The sequence below is a fragment of the Anolis carolinensis genome, chromosome 2, assembly GCF_035594765.1.
Source record: "Anolis carolinensis isolate JA03-04 chromosome 2, rAnoCar3.1.pri, whole genome shotgun sequence".
Lineage (NCBI taxonomy): Eukaryota > Metazoa > Chordata > Lepidosauria > Squamata > Dactyloidae > Anolis > Anolis carolinensis.
In genome coordinates, this window is record NC_085842.1 from 117,683,350 (window position 1) to 117,704,753 (window position 21,404).

The 21,404-nt window shown below is 38.7% G+C and overlaps 1 protein-coding gene across 11 annotated transcripts in view; it reads left to right on the forward strand.

Annotated features, from left to right (window-relative positions):
- The window catches only part of ablim3 (actin binding LIM protein family member 3), a 185,123-nt gene extending 166,929 nt beyond the window's left edge, over nucleotides 1-18,194 (forward strand). For 5 of the 11 annotated variants that reach the window (XR_010002803.1, XR_010002809.1, XR_010002808.1 and 2 more), the window contains 8 exons: nucleotides 4,560-4,694; nucleotides 5,819-5,883; nucleotides 6,882-7,029; nucleotides 9,508-9,537; nucleotides 9,942-10,000; nucleotides 11,805-11,865; nucleotides 12,626-14,969; nucleotides 16,364-18,194. Coding sequence is in view for 1 of the 11 variants with exons in the window: in XM_062970447.1 (XP_062826517.1) it covers nucleotides 4,560-4,694; nucleotides 5,819-5,883; nucleotides 6,882-7,029; nucleotides 9,508-9,537; nucleotides 9,942-10,000; nucleotides 11,805-11,865; nucleotides 12,626-12,633; nucleotides 14,889-14,969; nucleotides 16,364-16,477 (701 nt within the window). In the remaining 10 variants the exon portion in view is untranslated. The remainder of the gene's footprint in view (nucleotides 1-4,559; nucleotides 4,695-5,818; nucleotides 5,884-6,881; nucleotides 7,030-9,507; nucleotides 9,538-9,941; nucleotides 10,001-11,804; nucleotides 11,866-12,625; nucleotides 14,970-16,363) is intronic. The other 6 variants (XR_010002806.1, XR_010002807.1, XR_010002810.1 and 3 more) reach the window with 3 other exon arrangements.
- Nucleotides 18,195-21,404: the final 3,210 nt, after the last annotated feature.

Genomic DNA, 21,404 nt, shown 5'->3' on the forward strand with positions numbered 1-21,404 from the left:
GGACAAACTGTTTTTGGACTATACCCATAGAATTGCTTGTCAGCAATTGAAGTCCAAAAAAAACTTTCCTAAATTCTGAGACCTCATTTTTGATGTTGCTTACATAGACAAAGTAGCAGTGGACTGTTTATCTGGCGATCTTTACTGATTCATGAACCTACAAACACTAAAGGATATGCCAGATATGGACTCATAGGGCCATATATGTGCATGAACATATCCTTTAGATGATGATGATGATGATGATGATGATGGTATTATTTTTATATTAACTATTATTGCTGCAATATTACTATAATAGTTATAGTATCTCTTGATCATGTATTGGATTGCATCAGGAGATAAGCAGGAAAGGTGGGACAGAGAGAAACCATAAGTGCCTTTAGATTAAAGATTAGGAGTTTATACTGGATCCAGGGTCAGAGCTTGGAAAATTGCTTTTTAAGATGAAAGCTAAAATGACTCCATCCATGAATACGTAGTGGTAGTGCTCAATATGGAGAACTACAGCCTGTTATTATATCTATATTTTATTCATAAAAGTGCATACCCAGGCTCAGCTGGGAGTATGTGGAAAACGAGTGCAGGGAATTAAGGAGCTATGTCATATATCGAAAGCAGTGAGATAAAATGGTGTCAGTAAGAATGTTGCATCAATGGTCATGGACAAAGACCAGATATGAGAAGGCTGTAGTAGTCAAAATTAAAGATGATCAAACCAAGGACCAAAGTTTGTGCCAAGGGCACATGGAGGAGGAGCCATATTTTTGTCATATTACATAAAGGGAGAAGTGACATGATTTGTTAATAGAAAAAATAAGGGAACATAAAAGGAAGGTAAGTGTTGCAGCTGAAAGGTGGACTTCATTCTTATTCAGCAGGATAGATGGTAACAGGGTTGTGGTGTGTTTTCCGGGCTGTATGGCCTTGATTAGCATTAATGGCCTTGCCAGATTCATGTTGGTGATTAATTTCAACATGCACACTGGCCTCCAACAGACAAGAGTTCCTTCTCCCAACCTGGACCTTCCACAGATATATAAACCTTCCTTGCCTAGTTTTTTTCCAATATACCTCACTACCTCTGAGGATGCCTGCCATAGTGTCAGGGGAGAATGCTTCTGGAATGTGGCCATACAGCCCGGAAAACACACAACAACCCTGTGATTCCGGCCATGAAAGTCTTCTACAACACATAGTTGATAACAGTTTCAGTGGATAGAGACAATGTATGAAAGTATCTAACTGGATATGTCAGACAATGATATGGGCCTGAATGGTCCCACTAGTGACATGGGAAGTGCTTTTCTGCTGTTTATCTCACAGTATTAATTTCTTTAAAATGTGGAAACATGTGCCCTTGAAGATTACTGGAATACCACGGGAGGAACACATGGGATAGTGGCTCACACAAAATATGGAATTCTTTGCAAAAATAACCCAAGAAAAGTAAAAGATCAGTATAAACTGGAGGTTACCTCACTGGGAGCATCAATCAATATGAGAAGGCATACAGCCAACTATTCGATGTCCAGCCTGAGGTTGAATCAGAATTCTATTGGGGTTGTTCTTTCCTTTCCTTTAATTTCCTTTCTTTTCCTCTTCTTCTTTTTAATAAAAATGCATTTGCTTACACAGCCTCAGGAAATCTTCATTTTAAAGGAGGAAGGTCTGTTTCAGGATTGAACCTTAACCAATGTATTATTACTGGCAAATATATAGGAGATGATGGAATAAGAGTAGTGTCACTAATGCTCTAACTGGTCACTTGATCTAAATAGGTTCCAGGTGTATTTCTCAGTAGGCTAATAATAATAATAATAATAATAATAATAATAATAATAATAATAATAATGCTTTATTTATATATTGCCCCCTCTCCCCGAGGGAACATGGGGTGGCTTACAACAGAGAAAACACAATATAAAATATAAATACACAATGACATCACAAAATTAAATCAAAACAACAATAACAACAAATCCTAATACATAGAGGGAAGTAAAACACCATAAATATATTAGTTACAGTGTTCCCTCACTTATTGCTGGGGTTAGGTTCCTGGACCACCCGCAATAAGTGAAAATCCGCAAAGTAGGGACACTATATTTATTTTAATATTTATACATTATTTTAGTAGTTATACACTATTTTAAGTCTTTATCCACCAATCGTGTGTTGATAAATCGCCTCCTTCTCCTCCCGTTGCTGCTTGGCTCCTTTTCTCTCCCTTTGGCTTCTCCTTCCTCCCTTCCTTAGACTGTAAATTGTAATTATTATGATTTATAATAGTCTTTTAGAGTTTATTGAAAAACTGCAAAACAGCGAATCTGCGAAAAGTGAACCGCAAAGTAGTGAAGGAACACTGTATAATTCAACGGGACATCACTGATAAATATGAAATTAGATAATGATTAAGATATGTAATATAAACAATACAAAAACGTAAGTGGAAGAAGCTAGAAGAACAACCGATCTGTGCATGGAATAAAGGAAGAGGCACTGCAGGAGCTTCAAGGCTTGCCTTAGTTCAAGGCAGGGCGCTCTTGCCTACAGAAAACTACGGAGTTTCTCTTATTGGAAGCAATGTTCTGGGTCACAAGAGGAGAAGTGCCCTCTGCTAGCCAGATCCTTTTTCTGTTTTAGAGGTCTTGCGGCTTTCCCGTTATTGTAGTAACCAAGTGTATCCTCCTCTTTTTTCCTTTCCCCTTTCATATTTTGCTGTTTGCCTAACACCCTGCCCTGCTGGCTGGCTGCGCCCCACTGTGTTGTAAGTAGCTGCCATTGCCTCTTTTCCTTATAGTGGTGATCCCACCATGCATGTTCCCAAGAGAATCCCTCTGACTTTTCCCAGTCAACCTTTTGAGATTGAAAACTAACAATGCTGCTCTCCACTAGGAACATAAAATAGTTTTCTGTGATTTTTGTTTTTAAAAAACCTCTCTTATTCTTGTAGAGCTATTTATAACAATAATGTAATGCAGATTACAGATTTCTAAGTGCTCTATAAATATCCTTTTGTATACAAAATCTGGAGTTTTGCCTGATGCCTTAATGTACATTTAAGGGCATATATTCAAAATTCAAGTCACTCCAGTCAGTTATTGCTTAACTCACGTCTTGAACAATTGATGAAAATTGTTCCAAATTAATTACACTGTAATGAAAATATAGGCGTCTGTATGTGTGTGTTGGGGAAATCTGATCTTTTTGAATAGAGGTAAGTCCAGAAGCAAAACATGATTGCTTTAGTGGATTCATATTGAAAAAGAAAAAAAATTATGTGTACACTGTTCAATGTTTGTTGCTCTTTGGCCCTATAAGTTTACTGCAAACAACACTTTGCGGCATGAATTGGCCAGACAGATTTTCTTCAAAATAAGAAATACAGTATATCCCCTCAACCCATGCCTGTGTAATATATCCTCTCAACCCATGTAACACCATGGTATAGTCCTGCTCTCCTTGTTGTTTCTTTTTCAAGCAAATGTATGAATGGCTTGTAGAAAAGGGCTGCACCGCGACCTCTAAAGATATGTGTGGGCAATGGACTTTTGATATGTGCTAGGGTTTGGTTCCAGGACTTCTCATGGATACCAAAATCCCTGGATGCTCAAGTCCCATTAAATAAAATGACACAGTGAAGAGTGTCCCATATATAATCTGACAAAAAATAATTTCAATCCATGGATACAAAATCTATGGATATGGAGGGCTGGCCTTCCCTCATCCCCCAAGCTCTGCTGTCTATTAGGCCCCAACTCCTGCTATCTATATCAGAAGTATTGTTTACTATCGCATCTCAGCTTTCCTTGGAGGTCTGGTTGGCACTGACACTGGCATCCTTCTAGGACTAGGTTAAAACATGTTTTATTAATTCAAGCCAAAGTGTAGACATAGATAGTTTAAACCTTTTCAACCTAATATGATTTTATTCTGTTTTCAATTGTTTTCAGTTGTTTTAAGTTGATTTTATACACTGGCTTGAGATCCCATGATAAGAAACAACATGCAAATATTTTTTAAAATAAAGTCATATCGAGATTATGGTAGCAGGGGTTATGGTTAAAGTCACTTGCATTTTTGCCAAGGGTGCCTAAGCTTTATGGAGATACTGCCATTTATTACGACACCAGTTTGTCTCTCTAAGAAACACTGTCAAAGGATGAATGTTACCACTTGACAATTTGAGCAAAGGGTGGTTCCACCGGAAGAGGCTCTTACTCAAAAGAGTTAGAGATGCTGCATATTCTGTCTCTTTCTCCCTTGTGGATTTTCCACAGTAAGGAAAACATGTGGAAGGAGCCGTGTGGAAAGGAGGGAGTATTACTAGGGGAGGGCAACAGTGTCTGGATCGAGCATGTTTGTCTCCCCTGAATATTGCTCCCTTTTTATATTAAATACTGGACCCTCCAACCCTTCCTTTATACAGGATTAGGATTGTCACAGACATAAACAAACAAAACTTGTGGTATACTTTGTTGTTTGAGACACAGCCTCTTAAATCAATCAGTTTATCTTTATGTCTTTCTTATTCATTTTATATGTTGCTTTTACAGATACTCACTCTGCAGCTACGAAAAGCAAAACCAGTGAGGATATTGCCCAGACCTCCAAATATAGCCCAGCCTATTCTCCAGATCCATATTACCATTCTGAGACTGAGTACTGGACTTTCCAAGGATCACCAAAAGGTAAGTATTTAATGCCAGGGCACTAAAACCTGAAAATTATTATTATTATTATTATTATTATTATCATCATCATCATCATCATCATCATCATCATCATCATCATCATCTTTATTTTTAATCTCATCTTTCTCTCCATAGTGACTCAAGGTCACTAACAATGACATGACCCTATACAATACATTTTTTAAAAAGGCAAATATATTTACATATGAATATAAAAATTAAAATAACAATTAAATGTTTGTGTCATGAGTATCAAAATTAAAATACAGTTAAAATACAATTAAAATTACATTAAAAACTAGACACACAAACACCCCTCCCCAAAATTCCACTCACAGCATCCTTTACAGTCAGCACCTCATAATTCCCTGAATGCCTGATGGCAGATATATGTCTTCAAATTCCTGCGAAAAGCAATCAGGGATGGAGCCATCCTGGTCTCTCTTGGGAGGGAGTTCAATATTCTCACTACAGCCACCAAAAAGGCCCTCTCCATTATTCCCACCAAACGCACTTGAGCAGCTGGTGGGACAGAGAGAAGGCACTCCCTTGAGGACCGTATTTATTTATTTACAGTATTTATATTCCGCCCTTCTCACCCCGAAGGGGACTCAGGGCGGATTACAATGAACACATATATGGCAAACATTCAATGCCAACAGACAAACAACATACAGTATAGACAGACACAGAGGCATTTAACATTTTTCCAGCTTCACGATTCCAGCCACAGGGGGAGCTGTTGCTTCACCGTCCACTAGTGGCTGTACTTCCTCATTCCGTAGTGTTCTAACAGGTTCATAGAGAGAAACACAGTCTTCAAAGAACTTGGATCCAAGCTGTATAGGACTTTATAGGTCAAAACCAGCCCTATCAACTTTTGCAGCTTCCACTTTTTGTATATTGCATTTTGAGCTTCCCAATTTAAAACGTTAAAAGGAACAAGCTTCTGTGTATCCAAAGCGTCGTGTTTGAAAACTTCCTGTCCCTTGGAATCCCAGAAAACCATGTCTAAACTTTTCCATTCCCCTAACAAATTTCCTATATTTCTCACTTTTGTTATAAGCTGTTCCTAGATCATTCTTTTCTCAATCCTATGTATCCTATCTTCATTTTTGTAGCACCACGAGTACGGAGATTCTCATCAGGAGGAGAAGAAGATGGGTTTGATCGAGGGATGCATAAAGTGAGTGCTTAACTTCATTGATTCACCTTCACCCTTTTTATGCTGAGCTTGGATATGTTTTTCCAGCTCTTTCAGCCAAATATTCTTTTGTCCTTCAAGGTCTTTACTCATTGTGCCAGTTTCTATTACTATACATGAGTAAGAACTTTAGAAAAGGAGACAGAAAGGGCATTGCTATTTGGTTTTTATCTTTGAGGATCCAATGTGGTGTAGTGGTTTGAGCACTGGAATATGATTTTGGAGACCAGGGTTCAAATCCCTACTCATCACGAAAACCTGCCCTGGGCGAGTTACACACTCTCAGACTCAGAAAACCCCATGATAGATCAGAAATGACATGAAGGTGAACAACAAAAATAACCAATAAACCCACAGTCTCGTCTCTTGTTTTCTACTGTCCATGAACATGAAATAGCCAGAAGCAATCAGTGGCCCAAGAACAGGAGTTTACATTTTGGAGCAGCTGAATGGTGGTAAAATCAAGAGTGTATTTTCTGGGCTGGATTCACTGGATTTTGCAGGTGCAGATCCCTGGAAATTATTTCAACAGTGACACTATCTCAACTTTTGAATAATGCTTTATTGCATTTTTACCATTTTGTGTGATTATATTTTGCTAGACCCATGTGTCTTGGACTGCAAGTTACTTCAGTACATAACAGACTCAGTGCCACTGGAATTTCTTCTAAAATGAGAACTGCCTTCATGTATCCAGAGCTTGGGAAATTGTTTTTGAAGAAAGTAGTTAGTTTCAGTTATATCTCCAAGGCCTCAAAATCTGCTTAGTTATTGTCTTAGTCCTCTCCTCCCATCTACCTTGCCATCACCTCCACACCCATAACAGAGTACAAGAGCAGCTGCACGAGGCAGAACATGAGCCCATAGTTGAACTATGTGATATTCCTTCTCCACCACTTATGGATCTGTTCCCTGCTGCAGTGTAAAATTAATTACAAATATGTATTGCATTTCTTTTCTTCACCTTTTGTGATGTCTAGATCCACACTGGGATTGGCAGATTGATACTGAAGGAAGAAATGAAGGCCCGATCCAATTCCTATGCCGACCCATGGACGCCACCCCGCAGTTCAGCTGGCAGTCGAGAAGCTCTGCATACTGCTGGCTATGAAAGCTCCTTAAATGGTTGTAAGTAACAACAGACACCCAATTACAATGGGGGAGGGGGGGCACATGCCCAGCCTACCAACAGAGGGTCAGCTGCTCAAAACACATAGCACAGAGAGGTTGCCTTTTTATGAGCTATCAGTCACTACAGTATGGCAAAGTTAAAGATGATTGCTTGCAGGAAAAGTCAGAGGCAAGATATACTAATCATAAAACGGTGTCAATTCTGCTCTAGTATTCTGCCTATGGCACTGGAAAAGGCTGTTCCTCAATAGCTATGACTGCAGGAAATCAAGCTTTTCAATCCTCCTGGAAGAACTTAATTAAATCAGAACCTTCTTTTTTTCTCTGTGGATGTGTTGGTTCCAGCTAGATTTTTATTTTCTCCATATAACATTCATAGGCAGGGATTGTGAGACTGCAGAAAAGAGAACTGCAGTGGAAATGAAAATGTTAAGAAAGACTGGTCAGGTTTCTGTGGGGAGCGATTCTCTGTGATTCAGAGTTCTCATTTTCAAAGTAACGGTAAATTTACATCCCTGTTTGTAGCTCTTTTCCTGCCCACCAATATTTCCTAGCCTGGGAACCCGCTCCTCCCCAACTCTTTATAGAGCAGTGGGAGCAAAAAAGGGAGCAGCATTATTCAGGTTTGAGAGTCTCTAGTTGGCTATGACAGACAAGAAGGAATATATTCACAGAATAATGGATAGTTTGAAATCGACCCTTCCCAATGGTGCAAAAGACAGCCAGCATAGCTCCCTACACATGACATTGTCTTCCTAAATACATCCACTTGGCATTGAGATCATCCTTGCTCAGTAGCAGGCATTTAATCTTCCTTTTCCCAGCTCTTTCATTATAAACTTTATTGCTCGCTTTCAGAAACTTGCATTCTTCTTAATATTTTGAACTTGGAATGGACTGTCCTTTTTTGCTGGTGTTCTTTTGGTATGCTTTATTAAAAGATAGTTTTGTGATCTTACGATGACTAATCAGATCATTTGCCAGTTGAGTGGCTTGTATATTTTATAATGTTTCTGGGCCATTCTTGTCTTTTATGCTTACCTTTATGCCTAATTGATCCAGTAGGTGTTTGGAGAGATTCTTTGTTGGAGAGATTCCCCAACTGTTGTATATTGTACAAAGCAGGGATATGCCATGTTTTTCCTGGTTTCTACACTTCAGGAATTGTGGATATTTATTGTGCTGCCATCTAGTGTTTGTGTTGGTAAATAAATCTGGGAAGAAAAAATGATACTTACCAGAATCATATATTATAAGATGTTGGAATGCATTTCACTGCCCATATAATCCTGTCTATGTGCGTGCTTGCATGCCTGTGTATCTCTGTTTAACTGCGTTATGAATCCCAGGCTTAACATGTGTACCTTTTCACCTGCACAGCACTCACGCGATAGCATTCCCTAAAGCCCCTTACCAAGCAGACTCTGAAGGAGTCTTTCATTAATCTTTGATGAGCTGCCACATTATCCCACCTTTCTTTCTTCCTTTCATGCAAAGAGGAGTGTGGGTGAGGGGCAAGTTGGAGGTGCAGGTGAAATCTCTCCACGGTGGGAACTGGCTCCCCTTTGGCACTAGGTGGCACTATCAACAATGGAACAGCAGCCTTTTTAAATCATTGAAGGCTGAGCCTCACATGGCAGGCAATCATGTAGCTTTTCCATTAGTCTTTTTAAAAAGTAGCCTTTGGATCCAGGAACTTTGCCCAGAAAATTAGAAGACTTGGGGTGTATCTATCCTGTAGATTATTTATTCCATTCACAAATACCTGTGGCTTCTTTGTGCAATAATTTTAGGCTGGGGTGGGTGGTTTCAAAATGTGGGATAAAAGCACTATATATTGTTTTTTGTGTACATGATTGTTGGTTTTCACAAAAACAACGATTTTGCACAAAAATGCTATTTTGAGAGGCTAGGATTGCTATTTTTCAGCAAAACAGCAGCACTGTTACATATAAAAACATTTTGATGGGGGAGAGTGCTGTGTTTAGTACAAAAAAATCAGAAATTTTGTGCAAAAATCACTTATCTGGAAATGGTAGAGTTTTTGTACATGTGCAAATGAATCATTTATATACAAAAAACCCACATACATTTTTGGAAAAGAATTTCATAAGTACACATCTATTTGTAAACAAAACACACAGGAGTTTTTGTCTAAAGGGGAAAGACTCCATCTAAAGTGAAAATGCTGCTTATTTTCTGAGCTGCTCTGTTGAATTAAAGATGGAAATTCGACACCAATGGTCCTGATGTATGAGAAGGTTGTATATACTTGTTGTAACTAAGAATTGGAATAATGAGCAGAAATTTCTACAATTACAATAGTACTTCCATAGCTGTGTCAGAGTATCTCCCTATTTCCACCAAGCTTCCTTCACATGATATGTCAGTCAGCTTTAAGGCTACACACAGAGCCAGTACAGTGAAAAAATATATCCCAAGTCATGTCTGACTTGTTGTTTTCTCTTCCCACAGCACCACGGACACATTACCTGGCAGACAGTGGTATGTGGATCTCTATTCCCAGCCTCTTTTACCTTGTCCTTGTTCATCTGTTTTAGACAAAGAGCCCTGGATGTACAGAGAGTCTGTGGGGCTATAGCAGCATACTCTGCACGAGAATACAAAATGTAAGATGAAGGGGAGGGAAAGACTACAAAACCTTCAATTTCGGGCTTTAGTTCAGTGATTATGTTTCTGCCTTGATGTGAGGTTTGTCATAAGTGTGTCCACACATACAGGGTTGAAGGAGGGCCAGCCCTTTAGTACACAGTCTGAGGTGACCCAACTCAGAAGGATTTTCTATCTACCTGGGTGCAAAGTGCTCTTCTCATTGAAGCCTTTCCTAACCAAGTCAGCCATGCCTCTTGTTTTCTAGGTTCTGAATTTGCTTTATCTTTCTTCCTTAGATCCCCTCATTTCAAAATCTGCCTCTCTTCCTGCTTACAGACGGAATGGGCTGCACAGGGTAAGAATGCCAATGGGCTCTCAGCCACCAAGCACAGCCACTTCTGGTCATGCTCATAGAAAGCAGGCCTGTTTGCAATCCTTTTGGAAAATAAAAGGAGTTCAAGAAATTATCCCTGTTGCTAAAGTTAGGCAATCTGTAGTGCAACAAGCAGAAGTGAAGTGTGTGCCTTTCCTCCTTGGACACAAGCATTCACATCTTTTCCAGGGGTCTAGGGTTGGGAAACAGCCATGGAGATGTTCTGAGCAGATTAGATTCCCAGTAATGAAGGACCCAAAAAGACACAGCCAAGCTTCCTGAATCCAACTGGACAGAATATTCTGTACGTCTTCATAACCTTTCTACTGTACAGAAATGGAGGAAAGGTCAAAGATCAGTCCTGAAGCTTACAAAACAAGTGGCTGTTAAATGAGACTAAATCATATTTACACAACGCTTGGTGAGAAATATAACACGTGTAACACCTCCCTGGGAATTGGCTGCTCCTACCATTAGACAAAATGAGGTAGCTATCCTAGGTGACATCATTGCTGGGATTGGGAGAAATTGTTGTTTGTACCAAGCAGTCTACATTTCACATCCACAGACTGACAGACACAACTAGCTGCATCCTTCAAGTGGAATAGATGAGGCTTCCCCATTGCCAGCAGTTGGATTCACTTGCCAGACCATTCAATTTCTACATGGAATGAGTACCAGAGCATCTTGCCCATCTCAAGTAGCCAAATATCTTGGGCTTCTTCTGAAGAACGCATTTTATCAGGCTGGCGGGATTCATAGAATATATTAGTTCAGGGACCTGGAGACTGGGTGCAGTGACTCTCAACCTAAGCTGTTCCATAGGATTGTTCTCAAGAAAAAAATGGGCTGTTTTAGTTATTTCACCCTGTACTCTAGGACAGGGCTTCCTAAACTTTTCCCACTCTCAACCCCTTTTCACCGATAATTTCTAACGCAACCCAGATATATAGGTATATAAAATAGGCATACATATCAAACAATTATTGATAATAAATTAAAAATAATTTAAGGCAATTCTATGGTATACATCTAATGTTACCATTTATTAAAGATTAAAGCAAATTTGCATACTAAAGAGATTGATGTACTGGTTTATTTAGCACATCTGCAACACTTTTCATGCCATGCTAGCATGCTTAGTTTGCAGGAGAATATACTCTGTTGGCTTTTCTTTATTCACCTGAATTGGGGGGCCACAATGGGGTGTTTTGGGGATCCCAGGTTGCAAAGTGGGCCGTGTGCCTGAAATTGACCCATATCCATTTATCTCTTGTTTCCAATATGGTCGGTTCACACACATGCATGTAATACATATCCTTTCCTTCCCCCACCCCCAAAGCAAGTAGATTAACCCTTTTCTCCCTGCACAGGTTGCAGGCAAATTCTTCTTGAATTTTTAATGGAAGAACAAGTATTTTTGATTTCAACTGATTATTGCTTATGAACCCAACTTAGTTTTTTAAAATCAAAATGTAAAGGGGAGCATTTCTGAAGCTGACAAGATAGCCATTAAGCAAAATCAGCATTTGCAAGGTTTGCTAAACAACATGGCAGGCTGATTTCCCTTTTTTAAAAAAAAAATGAAGTACAGCTGAAGCATTTGATGCACATCATGCTAACAAATTCATGTAAATGTCTAAAACAGCCACTAATCTCTACTCTTGCTACACACATTTACTGGCAGACATTTAATGGAGGCCAATCTAGAAGAGCTGAGGGACCATTAATGGAATTCTCTCCCATATTGACTGCTATTTTCGCTCTCCTGTTATTTCCTCTACAGCCTCCCAGCGCCGAGCTTTTCCACTATGACAGCACAAATGCTGTCAACTGGGGGATGCGAGGTGAGTGGAAGAACTTAAATAAAAATGGGGGGGGGGGGGGTGATAGGACTTGTGAAATAGGGACCTAAAATATCCACCTCTGATTTGTTCTTTCTAGAGAGTATGACGCCAGTATATTAGATAAATGTGATGTTTTAGAAGGATTTTCCAGATTTTTTTAATTTAAGAAAGTAATGCAACAGAGGTGGTTATTGCTTGCTAGATTTCAGACCTTGTGAAATCATTTTAAAGGCAATTTGCACACAACAATAATTTGTGATTTCATCTCAGACAAAGATACAAGAATTCAAGACTGTGTGTTGAAAAACAGAACATCCAGATTTTGATACTAGGTGCACTAGAGGACCACAGCATGAGATTTTAGTTTCCAATGAAAATTCAGTCCAGCCATACATGTACTATTTTTATTCTCATTTATTTCCCACTGAAATTAATGAATTTTATGTTTTTTAATGTAATTATCCCTAAAGTTTCAACAATTCATGGCTGGGTGACTATAGGCTTGAAACTGCCTGTATGAACCATTGAGTGTAGTTATTCATAGCCAAGAATCAAGATAACTGTGGTGTAGCTTTATATCTTATTTAGAGCTTTGTGTGTATTGTCCTATACAGAATATCATGCATCACAAGCCTACAAATGCCAAATATTTCAAATACCACTACATCAAACTGCTTCTCATTTTCAGTATTAGCTCTAGAGAATAGTAGAGAATAACCTGTGTCTGACTTTTTTTCTCCCTTATCTTAATCTCTTACAGAATACAAGGTAATACTTTCCCAGGAAACTGTAGCATTCTAAAGCTCTGGGTCCTTTCTCTCTGGAAAGTGAGAAGCTACTACCTAAGCTGTTCTGAAATTCTGAATACCAATCCACAGAAGCCATATTGAACATGTTGAAAAGAAAACATCATCCTCACCTCCATGCTAGCTATACTACTTTTGAGAGCTCCTATTTGGATAGAGGGTTTCTCGGTGGTCGTATCCTCTTCCTCTACATATGTATATGTATATGTCTAAGTATAATCTGGAAGCATGTATGTTTAAAGATACTAAATTTCTGCAGCCAGAATTTTCATTCTATGGGTTACATAGTGTAATTTGCCATGTGAAATTTGACACGTTGGGGAAAATAAATGGTTATTTCAGGAATGCATTTGAGGAACTAATGAATAAAAGAAGACGAAGAAGAAAGAGGTGAAGGAGGGACAAATATGTCTTTTGCCACCTGCTGCTCCTAGCCTCATATTTTCTGGAAGCTACTCTACTCTGCTGGGAGTTCTCCCTCCTGCCAAATAGAAAGAGAAATCATACTCTCCTGTTGGTGTGAAACATTTGTCTCACCTAGATTCTAAGGCCAGCATTCTCTTGGTCTCTTTTATCAATTGCTATTAGTCTGAGGTTCTTTCAGGCAATTATTGACCGAGAGATTGCTATAATCACGAAACTGTTCTGATTCCTGGTTAGATATTGCAGAATGGCAGTCAGCATCCAGAGGGCCATGAAAGGACAGGAGGTGTCAGTTTCATTCTGGGGTACTGGCAACTGCTTAGGATGCTGACTTAACACCAACTCAAGAGCCTTTCTATATTCTAATGTAGGGACAACACGGTGGGTTGGGAAAACCCTGGAGTAGCTGCCCAGTGGCATAGCTGTTCTGCATAGTTGAACAGTTGGGATTCCCTCCTGCCTTGCTGCTAAGGGAGGGGGGGGGGAAGAAAAAAGCCCCCCTTCCCTTGGTGCACTAGCACTCTGGCTGACGATAGCCAGAGAGCTAAAGAGCAAGATAGGTTAGGTATCGCAGCTGACATGGAGTGTGTGTGTGTGGGGGGGGGGGGGGTGACAGGGAACTGCCATTCCATGTTCCTGGTCCAACCGAGCCTGTGAACATGAGATGACAGTCAAGACAGCTGTAGACAATTCTGGGTCAAGATTCAGGCTTTTCCTTAACTTTGCTTTACCCAGGACAATATCTCATTAAGGCAACTTTGCCCCAGATTAAGCTGTGTTATCAGTTGGGAGCCACTCCCCCCCCCCCCCAAGCAACAATAGAGTAATATATAATACTAATATTGTGCAATGCTAATTATATAATATATTTATATACATATAATATTGATAATAATATTATAATGTAATACATAAAGGTAAAGGTTTCCCCTGACATTAAGTCTAGTCGTGTCCGACTCTGGTGGTTGATGCTCATCTCCATTTCTAAGCCGAAGAGCCGGCGTTGTCCATAGACATCTCCAAGGTCATGTGGCCAGCATGACTGCACGGAGCACCGTTACCTTCCCACAGAAGCAATACCTATTGATCTACTCACATTTGCATGTTTTCGAACTGCTAGATTGGCAGAAGCTGGGGCTAACAGTGGGAGCTCACGCTGCTAATACAATATAATAATACAGTATAATAATTATATTTTATATATTGCATGTAATATTATTAATAATATTGCAGTATAGTGGTCTAGTACAATATAGTACTATACAATGCTAATATTGTGCTGCTATGCTAATAATATAATATATTGTATGTACATATAACTTGTACGCCGCTCTGAGTCCCCTTCAGAGTGAGAAGGGTAGGATATAAATGTCATGTGATGTTTAGCTGCTGCAGGGCTGATCCAACTGCACACAGACTCAAGTGATCAGTATAGATGAGCCTTTGCACCATTAGACTGTCTATGCTATGAAATAATAAAAACTCATTTTGAATTCATTGGAAATTCAGTTCTTTTGCAGTCTAAAATTACAGCAACTTTTGTGCTGCATTTCAGTTTCATTGTGCAACTGCTAATTACCATTTTGCAAGAGTTAAAATCACATTGGATAAAACTTAGAGGATAGTATTTGTATTATATTTGCATAAAACATCAAAATGTGCAAGGGGGAGCATTTGTATCTGACTTAGATGTTACAAGTCTCCTCAAAACAATGTTCTCTCATTTCATTTTTTGCATGCTTGTGGATTACTATTCTCTGATTTAGAGGCCTATTTTTGTCTCACCTTTTCTAGATATATCCATATGAGCTGCTTCTAGTGACAACAAGGGGGAGGAACCGCTTGCCCAAAGATGCGGACAGAACTCGGTTAGAGGTAAGTGAAATTTGCCAACCCTCCTGCCAATGCTATCAGTTTGTTTCTGTGGTGGTTTGGTTTTTGTAGCCAAAAGGAAGAACAAGATCTGCTGTCCATGAAATGTAATTATAGCCTGTTCCGATATTTTTGTGTTTTTCATCTGAAACTGATGGTTTTGTTTGCTTCCCTCCACACTATCCTACATTCTATATTCTTGCACAGAATATTCAGCTTTAGACCCAACAGTGTCTATTTGAATGGCATGTTATGAATGGCATAAGCACTTTACATTGTTTTAAACTTAGTATATTGTATTTTATGACTGTTTTAATGTTTTAGTTCATTGTATAACGATGTAACGGCATCATTTGCCACTTGTAAGCCACCCTGAGTCCCCTCAGGTGAGAAGGGCAGGGTATAAATAATTGAAATTAATTAATTAATTAATTAATTAATATCTCAGGGGTGGAGATATTTTGAAATTTAGATTTCATAGTCTCTTTATCATTGGCCATGCTGGCTGGGGCTTTGAGAAATTGAAATCCAAATGACCCGGAAAGCCAAATGTACCCCTCTTATATATGGCTTTTTTTGACTTTCAGAACACTTCACATTCATGATCTCATCAATTGTCATAACAGCAAAATACCAGAGGGTTGGAATTAACACCCCCTCCGTACAGCAAGTGGAACTGAGATTAAGAGATAGCAGTTTGTCTTGAGATCATTTAGGTCCATTCTACACTGCCAGATTAATCCAGGTTATCATAGCAGAAAATCCACATTATCTGATTTGAACTGGAATATATGGCAGTGTGGACTCAGATAAGCCAGTTCAAAGCAGATATTGTGGGATTTTCTGCCTTGATATTTTGGATTTTGTGGCTGTGTGGAAGGGCCCTTAGTCTACACTGCCATATAATTCAGTTCAAAGCAGATATTGTGGATTTTATAAAGCTGTGTAGAAGGGGCCTTAATCAGTGTACAAAGAGCAGAATCAAGCTTTGAACAAGAGACTTCCAGCTTCACAACCCAGTGCTGCAGGCATTATATATCAGCTCACACTTATTTCATACAAGCTCACTGGAATACCAACAGTTGTGGTACCACATAAATACATTACATGCTAAATAGTCAACTGCCCATCATGGTAGGTAGCCAACTGTAACTGGTTCAGATCCTTCTCTCTTCTATGTGAACATGCAGTGGTTCCCAACAACCATTTGTTCTTCCAATATGTTCTTGCTAAATGAATAGTGGAAGAGCCAGTGATAAAAACACAATGATGTGGTAGCATAAATTAGATGCCCTCCCAATTGCTCCAGCATTTCCTGCAAGGATGGGCATAGCATCACACTTGTGCATTAGCTATGCATGTGTAGTATAAAGCCTCTCTTCTTCTTCTCTCTCCAGCGCCACCTGTCACCGGAGGAATTTTACCAGGTGTTTGGCATGACCATTGCCGAATTTGATCGCCTGGCCTTGTGGAAGAGGAATGAGCTGAAGAAGCAGGCACGGCTATTTTAGACACAGTGCTTTATAAATAAAGATATATATATACATATATATGTATACATACCTATAAATATATACATATATATAGTTATATGTAATATATATCTATATATATATAGAAAGATCTCTATATTGAAATGCTGTATAACTCTTTTTGTTGTACAGTAGAACCCATGGCTGCTCTCTTCGGAAGCCTGTAGAGCGAACTGAAATCTCATGAATATTTTTATGCCCTTTGTTTCTTTTATTCATTTTTTAAAAATGTAACTGTTATTTAGGGAAGTTTTAAACTCGGGGGAGGAGGCGGGATCCTGTTTTTATATGGAACGGTCATTTTCTTATATGAATGTCAGGTAATCTTGGGCATTATCGTATCTCGTCTATCAGTTTCCTAAATCCAAGTCCATCCCAAGGGAGGTAAAATAGCAGTGTAATGGGGCACATTACTTAACAAAGAACTAATTTGTTTCTGAAGCCCAACTGTAGTGTAAGGCCACCAGAAGTTTTTTGCTGGATCAAGCTAGGGAGTTATCTCATCCAGCCTCTTGTTCCTACATGTTTTTCCACTGCTTGACTCCCATTACTCTGCCTTAGCCATATCCAGGGTTATGTACACATTGTGCTGCTTCATTCTACACCAAGAATGCAATATATTCTACACCAAGAAGGAAAAATAATTGTAAGAATTGTATGTATTAAACATGTTTGCATATAGGAATAGAAGAAGAATCCTCTTGGTTTCCTACTGCAATCATCTAGATGCCTTTGGAAGTTCATGAAATACATTTGGTGGTGTTGATCACCTCCATGGTTTGTCTGCAATACCTAGTAATCAAACAGGGCTCCCTCTGTGCATTGAAGCTGAATTTTGTAAGACTGCTAAGGTCTACTTGATAGACCATTCCTCCATGAACACAGAGTAAATGAGTTGGCTTGCTTCCTTCTAGTTTCGGAAGTATGCGGCTTGCCCCTCACTCCAGTTCTCCTTGACACCTACCAGACTGTGTTCTCATAAGTACCAAATTCTATATATTTTCTCAACTTGCGCATGTTCATGGAATGTGCACAGCCTGGCTATTGCCTAGAAAGACCATCCAGTATTGCGCCTACTTCAAAAAAATTGTCTTCTTTTCACTTCTCCAGCTTCACCCTCCCATTGGCAAATGAATGGGAGAATCAGCCAATTAAACCAGTAAGCACTGCCATGGGAGACCTTAATCTTGCAAACTGAAGGTCAACACTATTTTTTTTTATGTTTAGATGTAGCTAGAAATAGCCAACATCCCTGTCGCATTTCCAAAGGAAACAGACATAACTCTCTGTCTTTCTCTCTCTTTCTACTGTGTCTTTTAAATAAACATTGTCTCTTGTTGTTAAGAAGAGATTAAACTATACCAGGCAAATGTAATATTGGAGGCATTGCATCTGAGCTATAAAGGTTTTTGTAGCACCCATGTCTTTTCTAAAGAAGTGGATTTAGGTTGAAAAGGAAAAGAGCTTGGACAAATATTGTCATGTGCTGGAACATCTTACTCATGTTTACTTAGTATGGATTTCAATGGCCTCATGGCAATTAGTGATGCCCCCAATATCAGATAAAACCAATATGATAGCCTTTTAACTGAAGAAATGTATATGGAATGTCTTTATCTCTGTGGGAAATTGTAGGTTTGTTCTGCTTTCTTAAAAAAGTTTTCTTATCTAATACATTGTTTGAACAAAAATTGTATATTGCCTCAGCTCTTTCTCTTGTTTGGCATGTTTTCCTCTTCAGAATTAATAGGGAAGATTTTAACCAAACACTCAAGAAACAATACAAATATAGAAGTGCTCTATGGCTGATCATTTTAAGTACTGCTTCTTAAACAGCAAAATCCAAGATACTAGAGGATGTTGCCATGAGTGGAATCATACTGTTGTGTGATGAAAAAGGAACTCTAAACATTGGCCAAGTGGATTGCATAGCATTACCTACTTGATAGGGAGTAATGAAATCACAATATTTTCAGGAAATGAATTATAACTATACCTCACTTAACAAAGTTGAAATGTTCTGGGGGATTATTTCTTCAACAGAAAATCTGGTGTCTGAGGCAGACATACGGAAAGTCAGGTATATTTATTACAATATATTGCATCAAAACATTTTATTCAAAGCTAAGAAAAATGCATATGTGAAATGAAATAACCACATCATATAAGCCTTTCATGAGTAAACAAAAACACTCATTTGAACCTTCTAGAGATGACTCAAAACTTTTTCCAAAATTTATCTGAGATTAATTTTTGTTTCATCAAGCCTCCACCTTTGTTATGATTTCCATGTTAGTACTCAAATATGGAGATCTATGTTATTTTGTAGCATGTTGTGGGGAACAAATGTATCTGATGCTCATTCAGGGATTCTGGATGCAGCTGCTGTTTATCTTGCCTATTGCAGGCAGGCATACATGGCAACAGAATTGGCTAAAGTACTTAGAATCCCATTCCTTCCCAGTTCAAGCTTTATTGCATTGCTTGCTGTAGACATACTGGGTTGCAACCTGACACTGACATTCTGTGTTTTTCCAGCCCTCCTTCACCATCCGTCCAATATTAATGTTGCTAAAAGTTAGGGGGAAAGGAAGATTTAGCATGAACAATAATGGAAAATTTTGTTGCCTGATTTTTTAACAAAAGAAAAAAACATTTACAATGATAATGAGATTTAAATCCCAAGTAAGTGTTCAGAAAGCTTAAATTTTACATAAAATGCAAAGAAGACCCAGCCTAGAGTCCCTGTCCAATTGATCTTAATGGACCTAGGCCCTAGGGGTGGGTACAGTATGTTCCTGAGGCTACCATGTGGTATTAACACTTTTTATAAACGTTGACCTATCCAGATTTTCTGGACCATCATTTTCCATGCCAAAAAAAGTGACTTGACTTTTGAACATTTTCAGGAAGCCTTCAGGAAAGACAATTCACTTTTTTCATAGATTGCAAGGTCTCTCACATAAAAATGTCAATTCTTTTCAAAGCCCATTTTCTGGGCACAGCCCATTTTTCTTTCCCAACTAATATTTTTGGTGGGAGTAATCCATTCAGTCCTCAGAGGGTTCCTGAGGTTTGTCCAAACCAAAATTGCTGGCTCCTGCTCTAGAATCAATACATTAAATTGAATGTGTTACTATGGGGTATTGTTTCTACAAGTAGACTGATGGCTGAACAGATATAGGTCTCCTTTTGCACTGTTCGTCAAAAATTGTAAGAATTTCTACTTTGAATTTTCTCTCCCACATACCTATGAAAGCTGTTGCCATAAAGGTTCCTGAAATCCTGGGGAGTTTGTGAATGCAGGAGTTTTAATGACTGGCTCATCTGGAAGCTCAGCTATAGATTGCCAAAGTAAAAGGGGCAGAGGTTGAATTATAAATGAATGCTTCTTTCTGATAATCCCCCAATGAATACTCTCATGTATCATTTGTTCTACTGCAATGGTGTGGCTCTACTGCAGATACCATCTTCTTCCGGCCTTTAACTCGGAGCAGAAAGGTTTCTGTCAATCGATACAGCCTGGCTGTCTCCTGTACTCAGACCAAGACAGAAAATGATTATCAACGGGGATGCTTAAGAAGCAAATTGATCCCATCTTACTCATTGATTACTAGATAGAAGAGCGCAAAATGGGTTTATTAATCCATGGCAAATGGAAAACAACTAAATGGGATAAGTCTCAAAAACAGTATCTACCTATATATACCTGCCCAAGTCTGAAAATCCTCAAGGATTTCTCATTGTTCCACCATTATGACTGTCTGGCCTGGAAAGGACACAGAAGAGGGCCTTCTTGGTGGCTTCTCCCAGGCTATGGAAGTCCTTCTCTTAGGAGGTTTGTTTGACCCCTTCTTAGCTCTCCCTTCAATGAAAAATAAAGTCTTTTTACATTTAAATAAAGACACTTGGTGATTAATGGATGAGGCAGAATGGATGAGGTTGTTGTGTGTTTTCTGGGCTGTATGGCCATGTTCCAGAAGGACTTTCTTGTGCATCTGGTCCTTTTTTCTTTTTATTAGTATGTCTTTTAAATTAGTTTACATTGTTTAAATTATGTGTGCTTTTACATGACAGCTAATTTAAGTGGTTTGTTTTTTCATTTCTATCAGGTTTTCAGTTATATCTTGTTGTAGCCACTTGGTGTCACCTCTCAAAAGAAAAGCAGGCTGGAAATTAATTAAATAAACAAATAAACAACAACATTTAACATTCCTGTGTTGTTGAAAGTCGCAAGACAGGTGCTAATTATCTAAAAGTAACTTCAATGACAATGGTTATCTTAAGGAATACAAAAAACCAATCATTTTAAAACTTGTGTGTCAGCACACATTACGGATCATCCCACATAGTTGTGTTGCAATACAGGCATACCTCTGCTAACAAACCTAAGACAAAGATGCTCCTTTTTATGGGAACTAAGCTCAGGACTATCCAAGGTGCTGAAACTATCCCTATAAAATATGTCCAGCACACCTGATCACTCTCTTAAATTCCAGACCAAAACTCAGAATTTATTCATTACCCCATAGTCATGGAAGTTAAAAGCCACAATTCTTTCTGCCATACCAACAACTGTGTGTGCATGTTTTGGCTGCAACCCATATCTCTGTCTTAGGCCCTATCTGCAATGCCATATAATTCAATTTGAAACTACATTATATGTGTCTACAGTAACCATGTAATGCAGATTCAAACTGCATTATGTGGCAGTATAGATGAGGCCAGATTTTGGTCAACATATTCAATTCAATATTAGTAATTTGGTAAACATTCTAACATCCATACATCTGTAATACAGTTCTTAATTCTTTGTTATCTGAAGACAGATTCAAGAGTTTTCCTTTTGACATATTCTTGAATACTTTTTAGCATTATAGTTACAAAAAAGCAACCATTCTCAGCC